A 21607-nucleotide genomic window follows, 5' to 3' on the forward strand; every position below is an offset into this window, starting at 1 on the left:
GTCAGAATGCAGACAGATGTATACCAACAGTCAGAATGCAGACAGATGTATACCAATAGTCATAATTCAGACAGATGTATACCAATAGTCATAATTCAGACGGATGTATACCAATAGTCAGAATTCAGACAGATGTATACCAGCTAACATATATGTCAGAAAACAGACAGATGTATACCCACAGTCAGAACTCAGACTGATGTACACCAACAGTCAGAACTCAGACAGCTGTATACCAATAGTAATAAAGATTGAAGAAGACAGACAATAGTCATAATTCAGACAGATGTATACCAATAGTCAGAATTCAGACAGATGTATACCAGCTAACATATATGTCAGAAAACAGACAGATGTATACCCACAGTCAGAACTCAGACTGATGTACACCAACAGTCAGAACTAAGACAGCTGTATACCAATAGTCAAAATTCAGACAGATGTATACCAACAGTCAGAATTCAGACGGATGTATACCAACAGTCAGAACTCAGACTGATGTATACCAGCTAACATATACGTCAGAAAACAGACAGATGTATACCAACAGTCAGAACTCATACAGATGTTTACCAACTAACATGTAAAGCGATTAGAATAGGTCACTTGAGCAAAGCTCAGGTGACCTAAAAACTAGTAGTAAAACATAAAAATGTCCAAAGGTAAAACCAACTAAAAATTGTTCATTTGTACATACTATACATAATTCTGACAACAGCAAAATAGCATGAATGTCCCCAAAATCTAAATCAGGAATTTAGTATGTAATCTGTGAATGATGAACCTATCAAAAGCTTGACTTACATGCCAGAATTTACCATCAAGCGGTGAAGCTATTTCATTCCTTAATTTGGCCTTATCCATGTCACTGAGATCGGGGATACTTAGGGAGTCCAGGTACCTGTCAAAACACAAGTTATTACCATGAGTAGCAAAATGCCAATAATTCTCTCAGAATCTATACACAATTTATATCACAAAGATTAAAAGTTCATTATAGTTTCAAATCTCCCTTAACAGAAATATAATTAATATATTAAGTTATCAGTGAAAACTCACCTTAAGCATGCATCCAAGTCATTGCGAAGTTTACCATCATATGCGGTATACTCATCCTGAAGGTCCCTGGAAGGTCAATATTGCAGTGAAAGAAATAAGAAAGAATATCATATCAAGAGTTTTAAATAAAAAAAAAACTATGGCCAAAAATTCTACTCAATCAAACCCTAAACAACCCATACAAATGTAGTTGTTGTGTGAGACCAGGACTGTCTTGTGGAGGTCATTATTCTCTTCTGAGAGTCTATGATCGCCTTGTGGGGCTATAAACATTTGCCCTGAGTAGATATATAGTTGCCCTGTGAAGATCTATAATTGTCATGAGGTAGTCTGTGATTCCCTTGTGAAGGACTGTACCCCGTACTTGCCTTTCAAGGGTCAATGATTGCCCTGTGTAACAGGAGAGGAAAAATGCATAGCTAGACAGGGGTTTGAACCCAGGACCTGCCAAACTCTAGACGGAAGCTCTACCCATAAAGCTGCCTAGTCGCCGTCCGACCCAGTTCAGTTTCACTACATTCCTCCCTCCTTTTCTAAGTCTTCGGCCCTGAAGACACAAATATTTACAACCCAGGTTCATATATCTCCTTGCCAATAATACACCAAATGCTTGAAACAAAGGTTGGTCACAGGCACCAAATGTAATAGGAGCAGAAAATGGACAGCCAGACTCAAGGGGTTTGAACCTGGTCTGGCTGTGCATTCTTCTCCTCCTATTTTACACCTTGTGAGAGTCTATGATTGCCTTGTGAGAGTCTTGGATTGCCTTGTGAGAGTCTTGGATTGTCTTGTGAGAGTCTATGATTGTCTTGTGAGAGTCTTGGATTGCCTTGTGAGAGTCTTGGATTGCCTTGTGAGAGCCTAAGACTGGCATGTGAGAGTCTATAATTGCCTTGTGAGAGTCTAGTACTGCCTTGTGAGAGTCTATGATTCCCTTGTCAGAGTCTACAACAGCCTTGTGAAAGTTTATGACTACCTTGTGAGAGTCTTGGATTGCCTTGTGAGAGCCTAAGACTGGCATGTGAGAGTCTATAATTGCCTTGTGAGAGTCTATGATTCCCTTGTCAGTCTTCAACTGCCTTGTGAGAGTTTATGACTACCTTGTGAGAGTCTACGACTGCCCAGTGAGAGTCTAAGACTGCCCTGTGAGAGTCTTGGACTGCCCTGTGAGAGTCAATAATTGCCTTGTGAGAGTCTATGACTACCTTGTGAAAGTCTATTACTGCTTTGTGAGTGTTTAAAATTGTCTACAATGATCTAGAGAATGTACTGTTTATCATAAAATCTGTATTTTAGAGCATGTGATTATCTTGTGGGAACATCTATTATCAACTTACAAAATCCTCTTCTGGAGGAATCGAACATTTTCCTCCATGTTGTGTTTCGACTCCCTCATCCTCTCCTCAAATGCCTGTTGGGCAGCCTGCTTCAGTGAATCAATGTTCTTTTTGTGTTTCACATCACTGGAGTCATACTACAATTTATAACATGCATATCAAAATTTCACCACTTCATGAAAATGCATATTCTAGGCTGTATCTTATCCTAGTGACTTCTTGTACCTATCCATCTTAAAGGTCAAATACACATTGATTTTCAACACATCACACACATTGTTTTTTTGATGAATAGCAATTGGAACGTTGGCCTTGACCTTGGCATCCTTAAACATGAACACATCTGATGTATTTGCATGCTTTTGACATTTGCATAAAGTTTGATGAAAATACGTCAAAGAATGAAGTTGCTAGATCGTTTACATTTGAATCGTGATGCGACGCGACGAGTGTTTACATTGAATCGTGAGGCGACAGGACGGGTGTTTACATTTGAATCGTTATGTGACAGGACGGATGTTTATATTTGAATCGTGACGCGACAGGACAAGTGTTTACATTGAATCGTGACGCAACAGGACAAGAAAGGATGGACATGAGCAACACTATACACCACACACACACATTTTAAGGTGGAGGCATACAAATTATACAAAATGTCATTACTGGAGTCATATTAACCATAACAGTTATGATCAACATCACATGTATGACACTCTGGAGTCATATTGAAACGTGACATCATGGGAGGCTAGACAGGCAGGTCATGTAGTGTATGTTGTATATTTGATTATACCCATACAACTCTAGGCACTGGTTTACATGGAAGTGGTCATAGTTTTACATAGTGTAGGTTATACTTACACTGGGAACAGGTATTCGTGGAAGTGGTCGTATCAGAGTTTTACGAAGTGTAGGTTAGACTTACACTGGGAACAGGTTGTCGTGGAAGTGGTCGTATCAGAGTTTTACATAGTGTAGGTTATACTTACACTGGGAACAGGTATTCGTGGAAGTGGTCATATCAGAGTTTTACATAGTGTAGGTTATACTTACACTGGGAACAGGTATTCGTGGAAGTGGTCGTGTCAGAGTTTTACATAGCGTAGGTTATACTTACACTGGAAACAGGTTGTCGTGGAAGTGGTCGTATCAGAGTTTTATATAGCGTAGGTTATACTTACACTGGGAACAGGTTGTCGTGGAAGTGGTCGTATCAGAATTTTACGAAGTGTAGGTTAGACTTACACTGGGAACAGGTTGTCGTGGAAGAGGTCGTATCAGAGTTTTATATAGCGTAGGTTATACTTACACTGGGAACAGGTTGTCGTGGAAGTGGTCGTATCAGAGTTTTATATAGCGTAGGTTATACTTACACTGGGAACAGGTTGTCGTGGAAGTGGGCGTATCAGAGTTTTACATAGCGTAGGTTATACTTACACTGGGAACAGGCATTCGTGGAAGTGGTCGTATCAGAGTTTTACATAGTGTAGGTTATACTTACACTGGGAACAGGTATTCTTGGAAGTGGTCGTATCAGAGTTTTACGCAGCGTAGGTTATACTTACACTGGGAACAGGATGTCGTGGAAGTGGTCGTATCGGAATGTTATCTAATGTCATAACGTTGCTGTTTTTCAGGATATCTGTCTGATACATAGGGTCCCTCTCAACAATATTCCCCTGGAAAACAACATTTTTCATTTACTGTCTGCATAACGTAGTGTATCATTAACTGACTTCAAAAGACACAATGTTTTGTTCTGAACAGGTAAATGAGAGATGTGTCAAATACAGTTGTGTGATTCTAAAACATTACATGGTGTTCAGTGTGTGCACAATGTGCAAACGACAAAAAAGTGGTTGGTAAAATAGCACCTGCCTCGTAGATTTCACAGACATAAAGAAATCCCAGTGTTAATTGCACACCCTTTTGAAAATTAGACCATGGTCCTACCTCAATGCAATATCACAAACACTCTGAGATCCCCTCAAGCTAAACTTGGGACTAAGTTTCTATCACACGGAATTTCGAAATTATTATTGAGCCACGCTTGAGATAGACTTATAATGTACGTCACATGTGATAAACTACATATTTTTGTTAGGTGAGAGAAGATTTGCATCAGCACTCACAGGTGAGGTAACTGACATTTGACATAAATAACAGGGGCGGTAAGTAAAAATGACAGGTGTGTTATAATGTATAGGTGAGAATTCTGGGCCCACTTGTAAAATAGCACCTGCCTCGTAGATTCCCCAGACATAAAGAAATCCCAGTGTTAATTGCACACCCTTTTGAAAATTAGACCATGGTCCTACCTCAAAGCAATATCACCAACCCTCTGAAATCCCCTCAAGCTAAACTTGGGACTAAGTTTCTATCACACGGAATTTCGAAATTATTATTGAGCCACGCTTGAGATAGACTTATAATGTACGTCACATGTGATAAACTACATATTTTTGTTAGGTGAGATAAGATTTGCATCAGCGCTCACAGGTGAGGTAACTGACATTTGACATAAATAACAGGGGAAGTAAGTAAAAATGACAGGTGTGTTATAATGTATAGGTGAGAGTTCTGGGCCCACTTGTATAAAAGATCTCAACTCTTGAGATTTCCTCAAGTCTAAGATTTCCCATAGACAATACATTGCTCGAGATTTTCCTTAACTTTGAGATGTTTTATACAAGTGGGCCATGGTCACTGACAGGTGAGGTAAATGACAGGCAAGGATACCAACAGATTAGGTAAATTAAATTACAGGAGAGATAAGTGACAGGTGAGGTAAATTACAGGCAAGGATACCAACAGATTAGGTAAATTAAATTACAGGAGAGATAAGTGACAGGTGAGGTAAATTTCAGGCAAGGATACCAACAGATTAGGTAAATTAAAGTACAGGAGAGATAAGTGACAATAGACGTAAATTACAGGTAAATTAAGAAACAGGTGAAGTTAGTAACAGGGAAGTTAAGTGACAGGTAAGGTAAATGACAGGCAAGGATACCAACGGATTAGGTAAATTAAATTACAGGAGAGATAAGTGACAATAGAGGTAAATTACAGGTAAATTAAGAAACAGGTGAAGTTAGTAACAGGTAAGTTAAGTGACAGGTAAGGTAAATGACAGGCAAGGATATCAACAGATTTGGTAACTTATATTACAGGAGAGATAAAAGACAGGCGAGGTAAATGACAGGCAAATATACCAACAGGTTAAGTCAGTTAAATAACAGAAGTAAGTGACAGGTAAGGTTAGCAAGAGGTGAAGTAAGTGATAGTAGTGGTTAAAGACAGGTAAATTAAAGTTAATGACAGGTAAGTTAAGTGACAAGTGAGGTAAAAGACAGGCAAGGATACCAACAGATTTGGTTACTTATATTACAGCAGAGATAAAAGACAGGTGAGGTAAATTAAAGGCAAGGAGGCCAACAGAATAGGTGAATTAAATTACAGAAGAGGTAAGTGACAGATAAGGTTAATTACAGGTAATTTAATTGACAGGTGAGTTTAGCAAGAGGTGAAGTAAGTGATAGACAGATAAATTAAAGTTAATGATAGGTAAGTTAAGTGACAGGTAAGTTATAATTAAGTGACATGTGAGGAAGGTGAGACTTGGTATATGACAGATAAGGCCAGTGACAGGTGAGATACTTACATGCATGTTGAGCACCTCGAGCTGTTTGAGCTGTGAGATGACCCCCACCACTGTGTGTAACATATGTATACTGTTACTAGACACATTCAACACCTGAAGGTGGAAACATCCCGTCAGTGGCAAAATGTGTTTCTGAAGAAAATAATCACAACATGAAATCAAGATATTGCAGATCTATCTGCAGATGACCAAAAATGTGGTAGGTTTTTTTTATAACAAAACCCCATATCTCAATGTAAACAATTTTTATTTCAATGCACTGTGCATACAGCTTATCTAATTATATTATTTCACAGGACTTACAACTTACTATTTCATTGGGCTGGGCATACAACTTATTATTTCATTGCGCTGGGCATACAACTTACTATTTCATTGCGCTGGGCATACAACTTACTATTTCATTGGGCTGGGCATACAACTTACTATTTCATTGGGCTGGGCATACAACTTACTATTTCATTGGGCTGGGCATACAACTTACTATTTCATTGGGTTGGGCATACAACTTACTATTTCATTGGGCTGGGCATACAACTTACAATTTCATTGCACTGGGCATACAACTTACTATTTCATTGGGCTGGGCTTACAACTTACTATTTCATTGCGCTGGGCATACAATTCAACTTACTTTTTCATTGGGCTGGGCATACAACTATTTATTACATTGCGCTGGGCATACAACTAACTATTTCATTGGGCTGGGCATACAACTTACTATTTCATTGGGCTGGGCATACAACTTACTATTTCATTGGGCTGGGCATACAACTTACAATTTCATTGCACTGGGCATACAACTTACAATTTCATTGCGCTGGGCATACAACTAACTATTTCATTGGGCTGGGCATACAACTTACTATTTCATTGGGCTGGGCATACAACTTACTATTTCATTGCGCTGGGCATACAATTCAACTTACTATTTCATTGCGCTGGGCATACAATACAACTTACAATTTCATTGTGCGTAGCATACAACTAATTATTTCATTGCACTGGGCATACAACTTACAACTTCATTGCACAGGGCATACAACTTACTTTTTCATTGCACTGGGCATACAATTCAACTTACAATTTCATTGCATTGGGCATACAACTTACAATTTCATTGTGCTGGGCATACAACTATTTATGACATTGCGCTGGGCATACAACTTACAATTTCATTGCGCTGGGCATACAACTTACTTTTTCATTGCGCTGGGCATACAATTCAACTTACAATTTCATTGTGCTGGGCATACAACTATTTATGACATTGCACTGGGAGGCAAGGATACCAACGGATTAAGTGACAGGTAAGGTTAGCAAGAGGTGAAGTAAGGGCATACAATTCAACTTACAATTTCATTGTGCGTAGCATACAACTAATTATTTCATTGCATTGGGCATACAACTTACAATTTCATTGTGCTGGGCATACAACTATTTATGACATTGCGCTGGGCATACAACTTACAATTTCATTGCGCAGGGCATACAACTTACTATTTCATTGCGCTGGGCATACAATTCAACTTACAATTTCATTGCGTTGGGCATACAACTCTTTAAGCTTTGGAAGACCTTGGATGCCATCTAGAGATTCTAACTGAAAACAAAACATGTAAATTTTGCAACATTGGCAATTATACAGACAGAAAATGTTTAATATCAATCCACACATGACATTGGGTGACAGTACAGTAACATTGGCTAAATTACTACTGTACTGACCTGTCAGAGGAGGGTATTTTAACTATTAGACTCTGTAGTGTACAGAGCCTCAGACATCTATCTGTATAACATCACCTAGTCCCTTACCAATAGCATGTGGCCTTTGCCATTCATTGCTCCAACCTTTTCATTATTATATAGCAAGGTTTTTATCTCACTATTTTGGGTAAAGGGGCCTTTTGCTTTAAAATATACTACTGTAAACTAAATTTGGAAATTTTGATACTATACCAAATACTGATTTTGTCTAACAGAGTATCATCTAAAAGATTCAAAACAGTCTTATTTATGAAATATTATTTCATTTTACATGTTGTTGTTGTATTGTAATATGAATACAAGCTGAGATTAAAAGAATTTTCTGTTTCTGAGAATAATACAGAGATAAAGGGAAAAGTAACATTTCCCAATGAGAATTTTGGACCCAAAATGGTCCAAGAAAAAGCTCTACAAATTTTATCACCAATTCAATAAAATAATTTACTCAAACGCTCCTTCAGATATCCAGAAATTGACTCACTTGCCTAAATACTTGCCCAGTCATTCAGAGATTGAAATTCAATTATCCACTTACACTCACAATCACCACAATACTCATTAAATAAAATAATCAGTGATTTGAGGTTGAACTAGCTCAACTGTTCACTCAGTCATCAAGATCTTGACTTAATTGTCCACCTAAATACCCCCTCAGTCACTCAGAGAATAACTCAGTTATCAAAGCTCCAACATAGTCACGTTTGAAGTCACTAAGTAACTCCCTCAGTCTGTCAAACATATACAAGGTGATATACTTACTTTGTTATTGCTGACATTGAGAATCTCCAAGTTGATGAGACTGGGCATGAGGGAGATATCCCGGAGCTCATTCATGCTGAGGTTTAACTCCACCAGAGACGGAATAGCGATGATATTCTCGACTCTTTTGATGGAGTTGTGAGACAGGTTTAGTGTATACAAGTACTTAAACACTTCCACTCCCGCGAACCTGAAGAGTAAAAAAATGAATTGATCATAATTGAAATCTTGACTCTATTGACAAATTTGACAAATGACCAAATCTTTAGATAACCAAATAAGTGTAAAATAATCAATACATTGTTTTTTCATTGTTGCTACATTTGGTCAGACAAACCACAGACCTGAATCAATACCTGCTGCTAGCCTTTCGAAGTTTACATAGGGATAAAATGCAATGGTAATATTTCTAAAAGGAACTTGTTATAGAGCTGTTTTAAACACAATCCTCCATTTATTACCATCTATTTTGGATTTTTTAACCAAAGGAAATATATGTCAGGATAGAGGTTCAATTTCAGTTGAATATCTTCGACAAGATATTTACAAAAGTTTGTTAGGTTTTGTCACAGAGCAATGTTCAAAATGAAATAAATCAAAATAATTTCTGATGGTATAATTTTACATCAAATACTTTAAAATATATACGTAACATAAAAATGAATGAATGGCAATGAAACCAGGCCTAATTAATACTTAGCAATTTCATATGACAAATTAAAATATTTCAACTTTCATCTTGTTTAAAAATACATGTTTTCAACTCTAGAAAGAGCTTCAAATTAAGAGTATATACGTCAGGTTTTGTTTCATAGCTTGGTTACATCATTATGGATGGTGCTCCTGTTCTTATATTCTTACTTGGTGACTCTGTTGAGAGATGCGTTGAGCTCTCTGACATTTTTGAAATGTGCTAAGCTTTCATGTTCCAGTGCTGTCAGCTCATTAAGGGACAGATCCAACTTGATGATCCTCCTCTGCACATCTGTCGCAGAACTTGGAACACCACTGAAATATACAAAGACACATTTCATCAACTCTGAAATAGACAAAGGCTCCTTTCATCAATATCCTCTGAAATAGACACAGACATCTGTCATCAACTCTGAAATAAACATGCCTCAGCTCATCAATGTCCTCTTTAACAGACACAGACACCACTTATCAGTCTCCTCCTGAAATAGACACACCTATCAACAACGTCCTCTGAAACAGACGAAGACATATGTCATCAAAAATAGACACAGAAACCTTTCATCAATATCCTCTGAAATAGACACAGAAACCTTTCATCAATATCCTCTGAAATAGACGCAGACATCTGTCATCAACTCTGAAATAAACATGCCTCAGCTCATCAATGTCCTCTTTAATAGACACAGACACCACTTATCAGTCTCCCCCTGAAATAGACACACCTATCAACAATGTCCTCTGAAACAGACTAATAGAATCTTCCCCTACCTTGAGGGTGTTACAGAGAAATCTTCAACCCAAGGGGTTGGCTCTGCCTAGGGTTAGACAACAAAACAAAATCACCCCGAGGGTTGGAGATTTCTCTGTTACACCCTCAAGGTAGGGGATGATTATTTTTCTCCAATCCTGTTATTTCAGTCACAACTTCACCGACAGTAGTCTGTTTGTAAACAAAACCACATGTGGGGTATGAATATCGTCATTCACTTTTGATGCCGTCACAATTACTGGTGATACATTTTAATGACGTCACACTAGGGGGTGACAAGCTGATCTTTCCCGGCTAAAACAGGAGACACACCTGTGAAGGGTGGGAGAAAAAGACATCTCTCATCAATTCTTCATTGAAACAGGTTATAAGAATCTTTCATTCCCAGGGTGTAGGATAGAGAAATTCCACCCTAGGGGTCTCAAGTTGGGTAGGACCTGAAAGGCTTACCAACATATTTGCACCTATTTGTCTTGAGGATGGAAATGTCCCGATACTAGAACCCTGGGTGTGGAAGAGTATTTTTTCTTTCATTCCAATTATCGCTATTTCTGCATCACAACATTGAAAAGTTCCCAATTTTGTAAACATCATTGTCATTCGTCACATTCGTGAAACGGGTGTAAGATAGAAATTTCTTATACCATTTTCTTACCCTGGACAGTTCTGACATATACACACAGGAGTGCGAGAAACACTTATCATCATTTTCAATATTCATAAAAAACACATCCCTATAGCTAATCACTTCCTGAAATAGACACAATCATCTTCAACTTGCACAAATCCATCAGCAACCTTCAATGAAACAGACATACATGCCGTCAATTTCCACGGACACTCACATCATCACAATCATCCTCAAAATCCAGGGGTTACGCTCACTTTCCCTCTCTGCACTCCCTGGAATATGTCATAGCAAAATCGAAGGCTTGGTGTGCGCCACCTTGTTGATGAGACAAGAAAACTAGAATCTTGCGGTCATGTAACGGTAAAAATTGAAGTTGGGCGTCTCTCCTTTGTAATCTTCAAAGGACATGTATCAGCCTAGCAATTGGTCAGGTTTTTTTTTACCTGAGACCATTCAAACAGCTATTTTCGTGCCTTCAATTTTGCCATGACATATTCCAGGGGTGCAGAGAGCGAAAGTGAGCATAACTCCTGGATATCGAGGATGCATCACAATCAGCTGTCGCTGAATTAACACACGCCTCTAATAGACCTCCAATGAGATTTACTACACCCACTGAAAAAGACACATTTCTTCTCATGAATACCTCTGACTAACTACCATAATTAAACCATACATATACATCAACACGTACTTAAATCAACTAACCCATCATTAACCGATGAAAAGTCCTTTTTGATTGTTGTTTCACTATAATTCATTGTTTTGTTTTTGAAGTATATGTCACGCTTCATAATTTATGTGATGCAGACTCACGCAGTACAAATATTTACAGAATATTCTGTTGACGCATTCAGCAAAATTACATACTGACTTTCAGACTCGTTGCTTTTATAATGATATTTATTTTGGTCATTTAGAAGTGTGAATACAGCAAATTATGCGCCAACACAGATCACCCACCATCATTTTTATACACTGATTTTGAAAACCATTCGCAAACTGAGCACAGCCTCTTCCTATAATCACTGCTATATTATCATCCATCAAAACTTGAACGATAAAATCACAATTGATTGTCGCTAATGGAATGCCAATCAATCAATCATTGATTATAATCGATCATTGTCCCAACACCAACACTAAGAACAATACTATAAAACAGTATGTGTTGAGAAAATTTACCTGTCTTTTGACCAATTGAAATCATATGTCAGAGTTTTCAATTGACACATTTTGAGGTCGAGTTCGTAGAGAGATCCTTGCAGGTCTAACTGCCATTGTGGTCGAGTGAAGCTTAGAGGGTGTGTGTGGTGGTCGATAAACTCCTGGGATAAAGGCATGTTGGAGGTCAAAGGTCATCTATGCTCATTGTGTGTGACACCTGTAAAAAAAACCAGCACTGTAATTTGAATCTAAAAACACATACTATACTGCAATTGATGAAGAAAAAACCACAGCAACAACAATAAAATCATAGAATACTATGACAAATTGTACAACAAGCTTTTTTTCTCCAAGATAACTTCCCAGGTTGCAGTACTTACATGAACAGCTGGGTAGACTGAAATAATTAAGGAAAAAGAGGAATAAGTCAAGATTGATGATCATCAGAAACTGTTAAGATATATTTTTTCACAGACCCCTATGGCACCATTTGATCTCTTAATTCAAAACAACAATGTCCAATTTGAAAAAAAGCAATATATCCATTAACAGATTTTAAGAAGGGAAGGCAAAAGCTCCTGCCTTGCATGACCAAAGTGCTTCTTTGCCCTTGAAAACAAATAGTCTTCATGACTTTTTCTCAATCTTATAAAAATCATAAAACTGAAGCAGCTTTTGATTTTGATTAAATTTGATTTTTTCTCAATTAATTGTAGCTTAATTGGTATCATGGGAAATGAGACCCTATACCTAGTTTCCTTCTAAATAGATGGATCCTTTCCATATAAACTATCTTACATATACAAATACTGATCATGAATGGATATGTTGAATATGGTATCCCAGGAAAGAATTACAGAGATATCTGTCCTAGTCCAGTGAAATTATGTCGATTATACCTAGAAGCCCTAGAAAAGTAATTGTTGTTGATATACATTGTAAGTAAATTGACTTAAATGAACATGCAACATGTACTTTCAAACTGTTTAGCGAAAAGTTATTGTCCTTGATATACATTGTAAGTAAAATTCACAGAGGATAATCCCATTGATATATCAGTCTAGAAGAAAGAACCACAGTGATATGTCTGTTTTACAAAATATGGGAAGATTTTTCAAAGTGATAGAAGAATTAGCAGCTGTCTCAGGTCCTCTTTTACCATTTATATTATATTTACATTTCCTCGATATCCTTCCATTGTAATGCATTGAGAAAGCAAATGTTGTTACGAGACTATAACAACATTTGCTATTGTAACATCATCAATCTCTTTTGTGATGTCAACAATTTCACTGTTGTCAAGACTTAATTTGCTGTTCAAAAACTATTAGAAATAACTAAATAAAGCGTACCTACTCTATCAAAATGTTAATATAAATAATGAATATTTTAGCAAATTTTGTTATGGTCCTATATAACACACATGGTTTCAAACTTATGTAAAGCCTTACCAGGATTTATCAAGTTTGTCATCAATAGCAGTGTGTGTTATTATGAGGACCATAACACAATTTGCTCAAACATTCATTACTTTAAAAGTATATTACAAAAGAGAATATAGTTTGCTTATGAAAGTAGTTTTACTTAAACTTTGTGTGTACAACATTAATCTTCAGTGGCAGAAATAAATAAATAAAAATAACAAGCAAAGTGTTCTTCGAACGTGTTCAGTGAAAAGTTAAACAGCACGAACTACTCGATCCGGATATATTATTTCCGCATTCCATGTCAGAGTGTTAGATGCAGTAAAACTACATCTTGAACTCGTCCCAAATAACTGTTACAACAAGGATGTGATGACGTGATTAGGCACACTGCGTGATAACATCATTGAGATGGTGTTACGTTCATGTTTGACGAGGCCGCCATGTCGAACGTAGTATATGATAAACTTTACCCGGCAGGAACATGAATTGTAAGTTCAGTAGTTTCTGAAAAGATCAACTGATCGAGCCAAAATATTCGATAAGTTTTAACAGAGTTAATATGAAGATTGGAAATAAAGACAGAAACGTCACTCATAACTGAAGGTATGTGAACTTCAACACGAATGTATAATTCTAGCGGGCATTTGTAAGATGCCTACTTTCAAACAATCACCTGATGCGATCTTGTACGTTGTTGTCGTGTTTCCAAGCATGACAGGTCAAGGGAAGCCACTCCCATGAAAATCTAGATCACAGAGAAGCTTGTCAACACAGGGACCTACAAATTAAACAACGCGTAAAATCAACCTTTTCTGTCGTTGAACCAGGGACGTATTCTCTATACACTGTCCCTGGTTGAACAATGTACCTATGGAAAATGAGAAAGAGAGAGAAAAAAAATAGTGCATTCGTATTTTCATTCGCAATAGATACATGTGGTTGAGCCAACGTATAAGCAAGTGTAGACAGACAAATTTTGCTGAAACAATAGGGTGCTAGGGATGGGATTTTCACTTCTTTAAAGTTGATATTGATTTACATTCTAAAATGTAAACGTTCCAACGAAAATCGGTACAAATCGGTCTTTGTTTAAATGACGGGCACCTGTACCAATTTGATTTTGCTCTGAAAACAATGCGTGTGTATACGTATTCATTTACATGTCTAATTTACCATATCAAATTTATTTCCTACCCGTGGTTATTTTAGTATTATGTCAAACGTGAGTGCGTTTCACCTGTGTGCATTTATTTACCAACCTTTCCAGGTGTTTTTCATATTTTTGCTCTTTCTATTATGCCTCAATCATTACGTTAAGCTTGATATATGGAGTAATATTCGCACATCTAGAACTATCACATTGAACAAAAGGACCTGCAAATTAATTACAGTATATGCACTTGTATCGGTGTTTTAAACCTACAGTATTTTATCATTCACCTGTTTTCAGTTGGCAATTATATGCTAAATCATGTTGGATTTACCTTTGGCAAGTTGACATTCATATATATACTTACTGTATGTTTACTACCTTTTTAAGGAATATGGTATACAATGTATCTCATACAAGATAACGTTATAATGATAAATATTTGTGTAGTTTAGCTAATGTATTTATCGTTTATGCTTGTTCAATAAATAGCTAGAGCAGCCAGTTGTCAAGTCAGTGGTTTAAAACGTAACTTGATAACAATAATAACATCAACAATATCGGATTATTGGCTTTATAGACGATATGAATGCCATCTGAATATGGTAGCTTGTTATATACAGTATCAACACTAGGTAAAATGCCACCCGTGACATCGTGACAGATACACAACAGACATACAATGATGTAACAGACGAACAGACATTTACAATAACGACGTACAAACACGCAACAGACGTACACTAGCACAACAGACGTACAGATACACAACAGAGATACACAACAGACCTACACAAACGCAACAGACTACATGTACATGTGCGTATGTACCTCTTTACAGGTGATACCAAGACGAATCGATGTACCTATTTACACGTGATACTGTGACTATTTACACGTGATACCGTGACAATATTCCTATTTACACGTGGTACCGTGACTATGTACCTATTTACACGTATTACCGTGACTATATACCGAATTACACGTGATACCGTGACTATATACCTATTTACACGTGATACCGTGACGATGTACCTATTTACACGTGATTCTGTGACTATGTACCTATTTACACGTGATACCGTGACTATGTATCTATTTACACGTGATACCGTGACTATGTACCTATTTACACGTGATACCGTGACGATGTACCTCTTTACACGTGATTCTGTGACTATGTACCTATTTGCACGTGATACCGTGACTACGTACCCATTTACACGTGATACCGTGACTATGTTCCTATTTACACATGATACCGTGACTATATGCCCATTTACACGTGATACCGTGACTATGTACCTATTTGCACGTGATACCGTGGCTATATGCATATTTACACGTGGTACCGTGACTATGTACCTATTTACACGTATTACCGTGCCTATATACCTATTTACACGTGATACCGTGACTATATTCCTATTTACACGTGATACCGTGACGATGTACCTATTTCCAAGTGTTTCTGTGTACCTATTTACACGTGATACCGTGACTATGTTCCTATTTACACATGATACCGTGACTATATGCCCATTTACACGTGATACCGTGACTATGTACCTATTTGCACGTGATACCGTGACTATATACCTATTTACACGTGGTACCGTGACTATGTACCTATTTCCACGTATTACCGTGACTATATACCTATTTACACGTGATACCGTGACTATATTCCTATTTACACGTGATACCGTGACGATGTACCTATTTACATGTGATTCTGTGACTATGTACCTATTTACACGTGATACCGTGACCATGTACCTATTTGCACGTGATACCGTGGCTATATGCATATTTACACGTGGTACCGTGACTATGTACCTATTTACACGTATTACCGTGACTATATACCGAATTACACGTGATACCGTGACTATATACCTATTTACAAGTGATACCGTGATTATGTACCTATTTACACGTGATTTCGTGCCTATGTACCTATTTACACGTGATACCGTGATTATATACCTATTTACACGTGTTACCGTGACTATGTACCTATTTCCACGTGATACCGTGACTATATACCTATTTACACGTGGTACCGTGACTATGTACCTATTTCCACGTATTACCGTGACTATATACCTATTTACACGTGATACCGTGACGATGTACCTCTTTACACGTGATTCTGTGACTATGTACCTATTTACACGTGATACCGTGATTATGTACCTATTTTCACGTGATTTCGTGACTATGTACCTATTTACACGTGATACCGTGATTATATACCTATTTACACGTGTTACCGTGACTATGTACCTATTTGCACGTGATACCGTGACTATGTACCTATTTACACGTGATACCGTGACTATGTATCTATTTACACGTGATACCGTGACTATGTACCTATTTGTACGTGATACCGTGACTATGTACCCATTTACACGTGATAGCGTGACTATGTACCTATTTACACGTGCTACTGTGACTATGTACCTATTTACACGTGATACTGTGACTATATACCTATTTACACGTGATACCGTGATTATGTACCTATTTACACGTGATTTCGTGACTATGTATCTATTTACACGTGATACCATGGCTATGTATCTATTTACACGTGGGACTGTGACTTTGTGCTTATTTTTACTTGAAACCGTGATTATTAAACTTTGCACGCGATTGTTTGTTTTTGAACGTGATATCGTGGCTATATATATGTTCATGTTCTCACATGAAATCGTGACCCTATACCTTTTAACATGCGAGACCGTTGTTATTTTCTTATCCTTTAAACATTAAACAAGGAAGCAATTTACGAGGTAAACACATGACACGTTGTTTACTTAGCTGTATTACTTACACATATATATATATATATAGTTTTTAGTAGTTGACCGATGAAAGAATAGCTTTCACGGATGTTGATGACAAATCGCACCTAGCAGTGACATAGTTAGCTCTCCCGCTCGCCTGTGACCATTAGGTATATATATGTGTGTGTGTGTGTCCATCATATATTTCCTGTATAAACATCACTAAAACAGTAGAAAGGTAAGTACACTGTTACTCCTTTTAACACCGTTTGATATTAGGATATGTGTTTTTTACGTCCTTAAAATCTATACAGTTTTACTTTAACATATCATTTTGGTATCATACTTTTCTGTGGTAGCCAGGAAGCTATGGGATGAAAGATTCGTAACAAAAAACTGTATTTTCACATTTATTTTCTCAAAAGTACACAGATAGACATTTCTATCTCATTATTATGAAGCAAATTAATTAAGTCTGTATTTCTGAATTTATCAAATTATTTAAACCAAATATTTTTGAATATCCCTAATGACAACCAGAACAATATACCTTCATTCAAAAACGTATATAAAAACATTTGGTTGGTTGGTTGAGGTGTTTAGCGCCTACATGAATCCGCCCTTACGGGTTTCATCTCACAGATAAGTCCGAATTATTCTGATGTTTTAACGACTTTTTTCATATCGGTCTGTCGCCGATTAACGTCAGAAATCCGGCCCTCTATAAAATGCGGGAAATATGCGACCCGCGCCCGGAGCGCACTTCAAACTGATATTTTAGAAACAAATCGTCACTTTCACACACATGTCGCACATGGATCGAAAGATCTATTCTTTATGCACTAGGTGGTATCAATAGCATTTTTCAAAAAACCAATACAATCACTAAAAACATATTTTTTCAAACTTACTCTGTTTTACTCTAGTTTTTTGGTAGCCCCGCCTTCTAATGTCACGTGACTAAAATCTCGCCGCCCCACGTCATAATGTTGGGAAATACCTTCGTTAACGCGAGATCTCCTCAAGTAATGTGACATTGCTCATGGCCTAATTTACATTAAAAACATGGGTTGGTATAGAAAACGTTGGAAAATACTTTTCGTAATGTTTTTTGAAACATGTTATTGATACCACCTAGTGCATAAAGAATACATCTTTCGATCCATGTGCGATATGTGTTTGAAAGTGACGATTTGTTTCTAAAATATCAGTTTGAAGTGCACTCCGGGCGCGGGTCGCATATTTCCCGCATATTATAGAGGGCTGGAGTTCTGACGTTAATCGACGACAGACCGATATAAAAAAAAGTCGATAAAACGTCAGAATAATTCGAACTACTCACAGACGGAAGTCGGTGTTCTGTCGGCGTGAGGGAAGTCGCCTTCCCTATATATAAATATATGGATTTATGTATTATTTAAACCATCACTTGTATTGCTTAAAAAACCCATTGTCGCTGGAGTTCAGATTGGATAAACACGTCCACCAATCATAACACTTGATACTCTCACTAACATTGTATTGGTCAATCACAGCACGCGACACTATACACCCACAGTATGAACAACCAATCACAACACATGGTACACGTATTAGCAACCAATCAAAATTCACGGTACACGTCTTACTGACCAATCACAACAGTCATTGATATTTACATGTATCATCGACTGATAATTAACAGAATACGATACTCTCACTATTATTACATGACAAATTACATCCCACAAAATTCTCACTTTTGTCATTGACCAGTCACTACACACGACATTGTCACTAATATTTATCATTTATCAATAACAATACATGGCGATGATGCCCGTTGTGTCCATGCGTGCTTACAAAGACACACGAAGAAACCACGCTAAACGTCTGTAAAAATGAAACCATGACAGCTATCACGTAATGGTGATATTGTCGATACAGTTGCCAAACTACTAGAGTCGGACAGGTCACTTCCTGAAGAAACCGATGACTGTTCCGATACGTGTCTTTGTCTAACGTCCTTGTCACCCCCAATGTGTGGTATAGGTTGACCCTGGAACTCGTCCTCACTGAACTCTGAGGTACTTCCGTACATACTCGGAGTATGGTCGCACCTGGGTGACAGGTCCTCATCATCGAGAAGATGTGTCGTAGACTGAGAGCGCGGGGTCGATGTTTTGGTGTCGTAGTGAGATTGTGAAGATGGCTGGTCTGCTATATTATACTGATACACGCACGACGGATTATTGGAACCGTACTTCCGGGCTATGTGACGTAAATTCCGGTACTGTAGGTTGTCCAACACATGGTGGTACTGTGGAGTGGTGACGTGTGAGTAATCAGCCATGCACTGCTCATCAAAAACCGTCTCCGACCTTGACTCCCGCGTCCCGAGGAATGACGCCATGAATTGTCGCGACGTTTTTACTTGGTTAAGGACACGTGTAATCTCGCGCTCCGTCTTACTCAGGTCGAACTTCATGTCTTGTAGCTTCTCAAGGAGTTGTTCTTGACCTTTTACCAGGTCTTTAGCGGTCTTACCGTACTCACGATGTCGCGTCGTATACCGCACTGAACCACGCTTGTCAATCGAGTCAACTCCCTCCATAACTCTATAGGGTCGGGTCTTGATAAGGAAATACCTATCGAAAGTAGCGAGTCTTCTGTTGTTATCAATTTGATGACTTGATCTGACGTTCACTCGGACCTCACAGTCTTTTATAAACCAAGTGGAAATGAATTATCAGCAAGGTTTAATTTTCGTCCACAATGTACGAATTTGACACTTAAGCACGTCCATCAAGATGTACGCATTGATCACTCATAGCGCCTGTTGCATTTCAACATATCCCCACACTTGTACGAACACGGTTGAATTTAAGAACACGTGTGTCGAATAGTGGTAGTACTACTAATAGATTTAGGACCCGGATCATGGCTATACGTATTAAGAGATTTAAGGCTTAGCATTTGTGATTCCGTTATAAGTAACGACCATGTGTGGCGCGCTTCGCATATTATCTGTACAGATTAACTCATGTGTGGAAAACTTTAAATCAATTTCGTAAAGATTTTTTTTTGTATTGTAGACTAACAATGCCCACATGAAAATGCGTCGGTTTCCTATCTTATCTTGCAATATTCTTACAAGGAAAATGTATCAGTTAGCACGTGTAAACATAGTTTAGGTATGGCAACGTGGTTACACTATCTGGACAAGGAAAAATGGAGAGAAAAAAACAGAAATAAAGTTGTGGAAACCTGCATTGCTAGTTTTAAATCGTACTGATTAAAATATAGGAAACGATAAATAATTTTGAAGACGTTTTCTCAGACAAATGTGTATTTGTGGTTACGGATTTTTTTCTTTAATATATTGTACATTTGTTTTTCTTATTTTCATACGCCCGCCTTTAGCAGAGCGTATATAGTCATATATGCCTCATCCTGTCCGTCCGTCTGGCAACGTTTTAGCTTCGTCATAGCTTCCTAAACGAAGCCAGTGTTTATTGAAATTTAAAGAAACTTCATTCACGTATTCCTGACATCAATCTGTGGATCATAGTTAAAAATCAAGACTATGCGTTTGAGGTCAAGGTCAAGGTCAAGGTTAAGGTCACAACCAAAAGGATGTTTAGGCGATGATGATAAACTATACATTTGGCTTGCAGCAGGTTCACGACTAAAATTTTAGACCGCATTCAATTTTGCAGACCGACAAAGGCCAAGGTCACACATTCAAGGTGAAGGTTAAAGCAGTTAAGCAGCAAATATGTAAATGATGATTAAAAAAATAGATGTTTTTGCTTGTCGACAGGATCTTGACTAAAGTTTTCAACAAAATTTCATGAAACCACATAAATATTTCTCGCTAATTCTTCGAGACCAGTTCAAAGACAAGGTATTATATATATATATGTAAAAGGAGAGTTTGACTGGTCCACGTATTCTTTATCAACGTTTTCAATCATCGAATTTCACGAAGCATTCATATGTATTATTGACATCTACATTATGTATCTCTCGAGACCAGTTTAATGTGAAGGTCATACATTCAGAGTTAAGGCCATAACTAAAGAATCTATATGGGGAAATGAAAACGGGAAATTTTCAACCAAATTTAATCAAACAGTTGTTTCACTTTGGCGCTGACACAAGTATCAATGAATAATTGCTACTGAAACGTTTTCTTGTTAAATATCCTTTGTCTTAACCATTGATTTGGTTGGCTACTGTTCCCATGGTAACCACTATGGTGGTTACCTGGGGCTGTTTGCATGGTAACCTTTAGCATTGGTTGACGTTGCGAGGGACTGTACATACGGTTCCCTTTGAAATGAATGATTACTAATGTAATAAGGAACGTTCTGTCTGACATATTTTACCATATAAGTGGTT

General features: G+C 37.6%; 2 protein-coding genes across 8 annotated transcripts in view; one reads left to right on the top strand and one right to left on the bottom strand.

Annotated features, from left to right (window-relative positions):
- The window catches only part of LOC110453809 (internalin-I-like), a 19550-nt gene extending 5520 nt beyond the window's left edge, over positions 1-14030 (bottom strand). The window contains exons 1-11 of one of the 4 annotated variants that reach the window (XM_021502975.1): positions 13950-14005; positions 12230-12246; positions 11868-12066; positions 9448-9594; positions 8587-8776; positions 7595-7663; positions 6061-6192; positions 3965-4078; positions 2397-2533; positions 1060-1125; positions 805-901 (exon numbers count right to left, since the gene is read on the bottom strand). In XM_021502975.1, coding sequence (XP_021358650.1) covers positions 805-901; positions 1060-1125; positions 2397-2533; positions 3965-4078; positions 6061-6192; positions 7595-7663; positions 8587-8776; positions 9448-9594; positions 11868-12025 — 1110 coding nt within the window. In that variant the 5' untranslated portion in view covers positions 12026-12066; positions 12230-12246; positions 13950-14005. Of the gene's footprint in view, positions 1-804; positions 902-1059; positions 1126-2396; positions 2534-3964; positions 4079-6060; positions 6193-7594; positions 7664-8586; positions 8777-9447; positions 9595-11867; positions 12067-12229; positions 12247-13935 lie in introns of all 4 variants that reach the window. The other 3 variants (XM_021502977.1, XM_021502974.1, XM_021502976.1) reach the window with 3 other exon arrangements.
- Positions 13579-21607, top strand: part of LOC110453808 (glucokinase regulatory protein-like) — a 25540-nt gene continuing 17511 nt past the window's right edge. The window contains exon 1 of one of the 4 annotated variants that reach the window (XM_021502968.1): positions 13579-13879. The gene's annotated coding sequence lies outside the window, so the exon portion shown is untranslated. Of the gene's footprint in view, positions 13880-17309; positions 17463-21607 lie in introns of those variants that run through there. The other 3 variants (XM_021502970.1, XM_021502973.1, XM_021502969.1) reach the window with 3 other exon arrangements.

Source organism: Mizuhopecten yessoensis, unplaced genomic scaffold (genome assembly GCF_002113885.1).
Source record: "Mizuhopecten yessoensis strain PY_sf001 unplaced genomic scaffold, ASM211388v2 scaffold7513, whole genome shotgun sequence".
In the NCBI taxonomy this organism is placed as follows: Eukaryota; Metazoa; Mollusca; class Bivalvia; order Pectinida; family Pectinidae; genus Mizuhopecten; species Mizuhopecten yessoensis.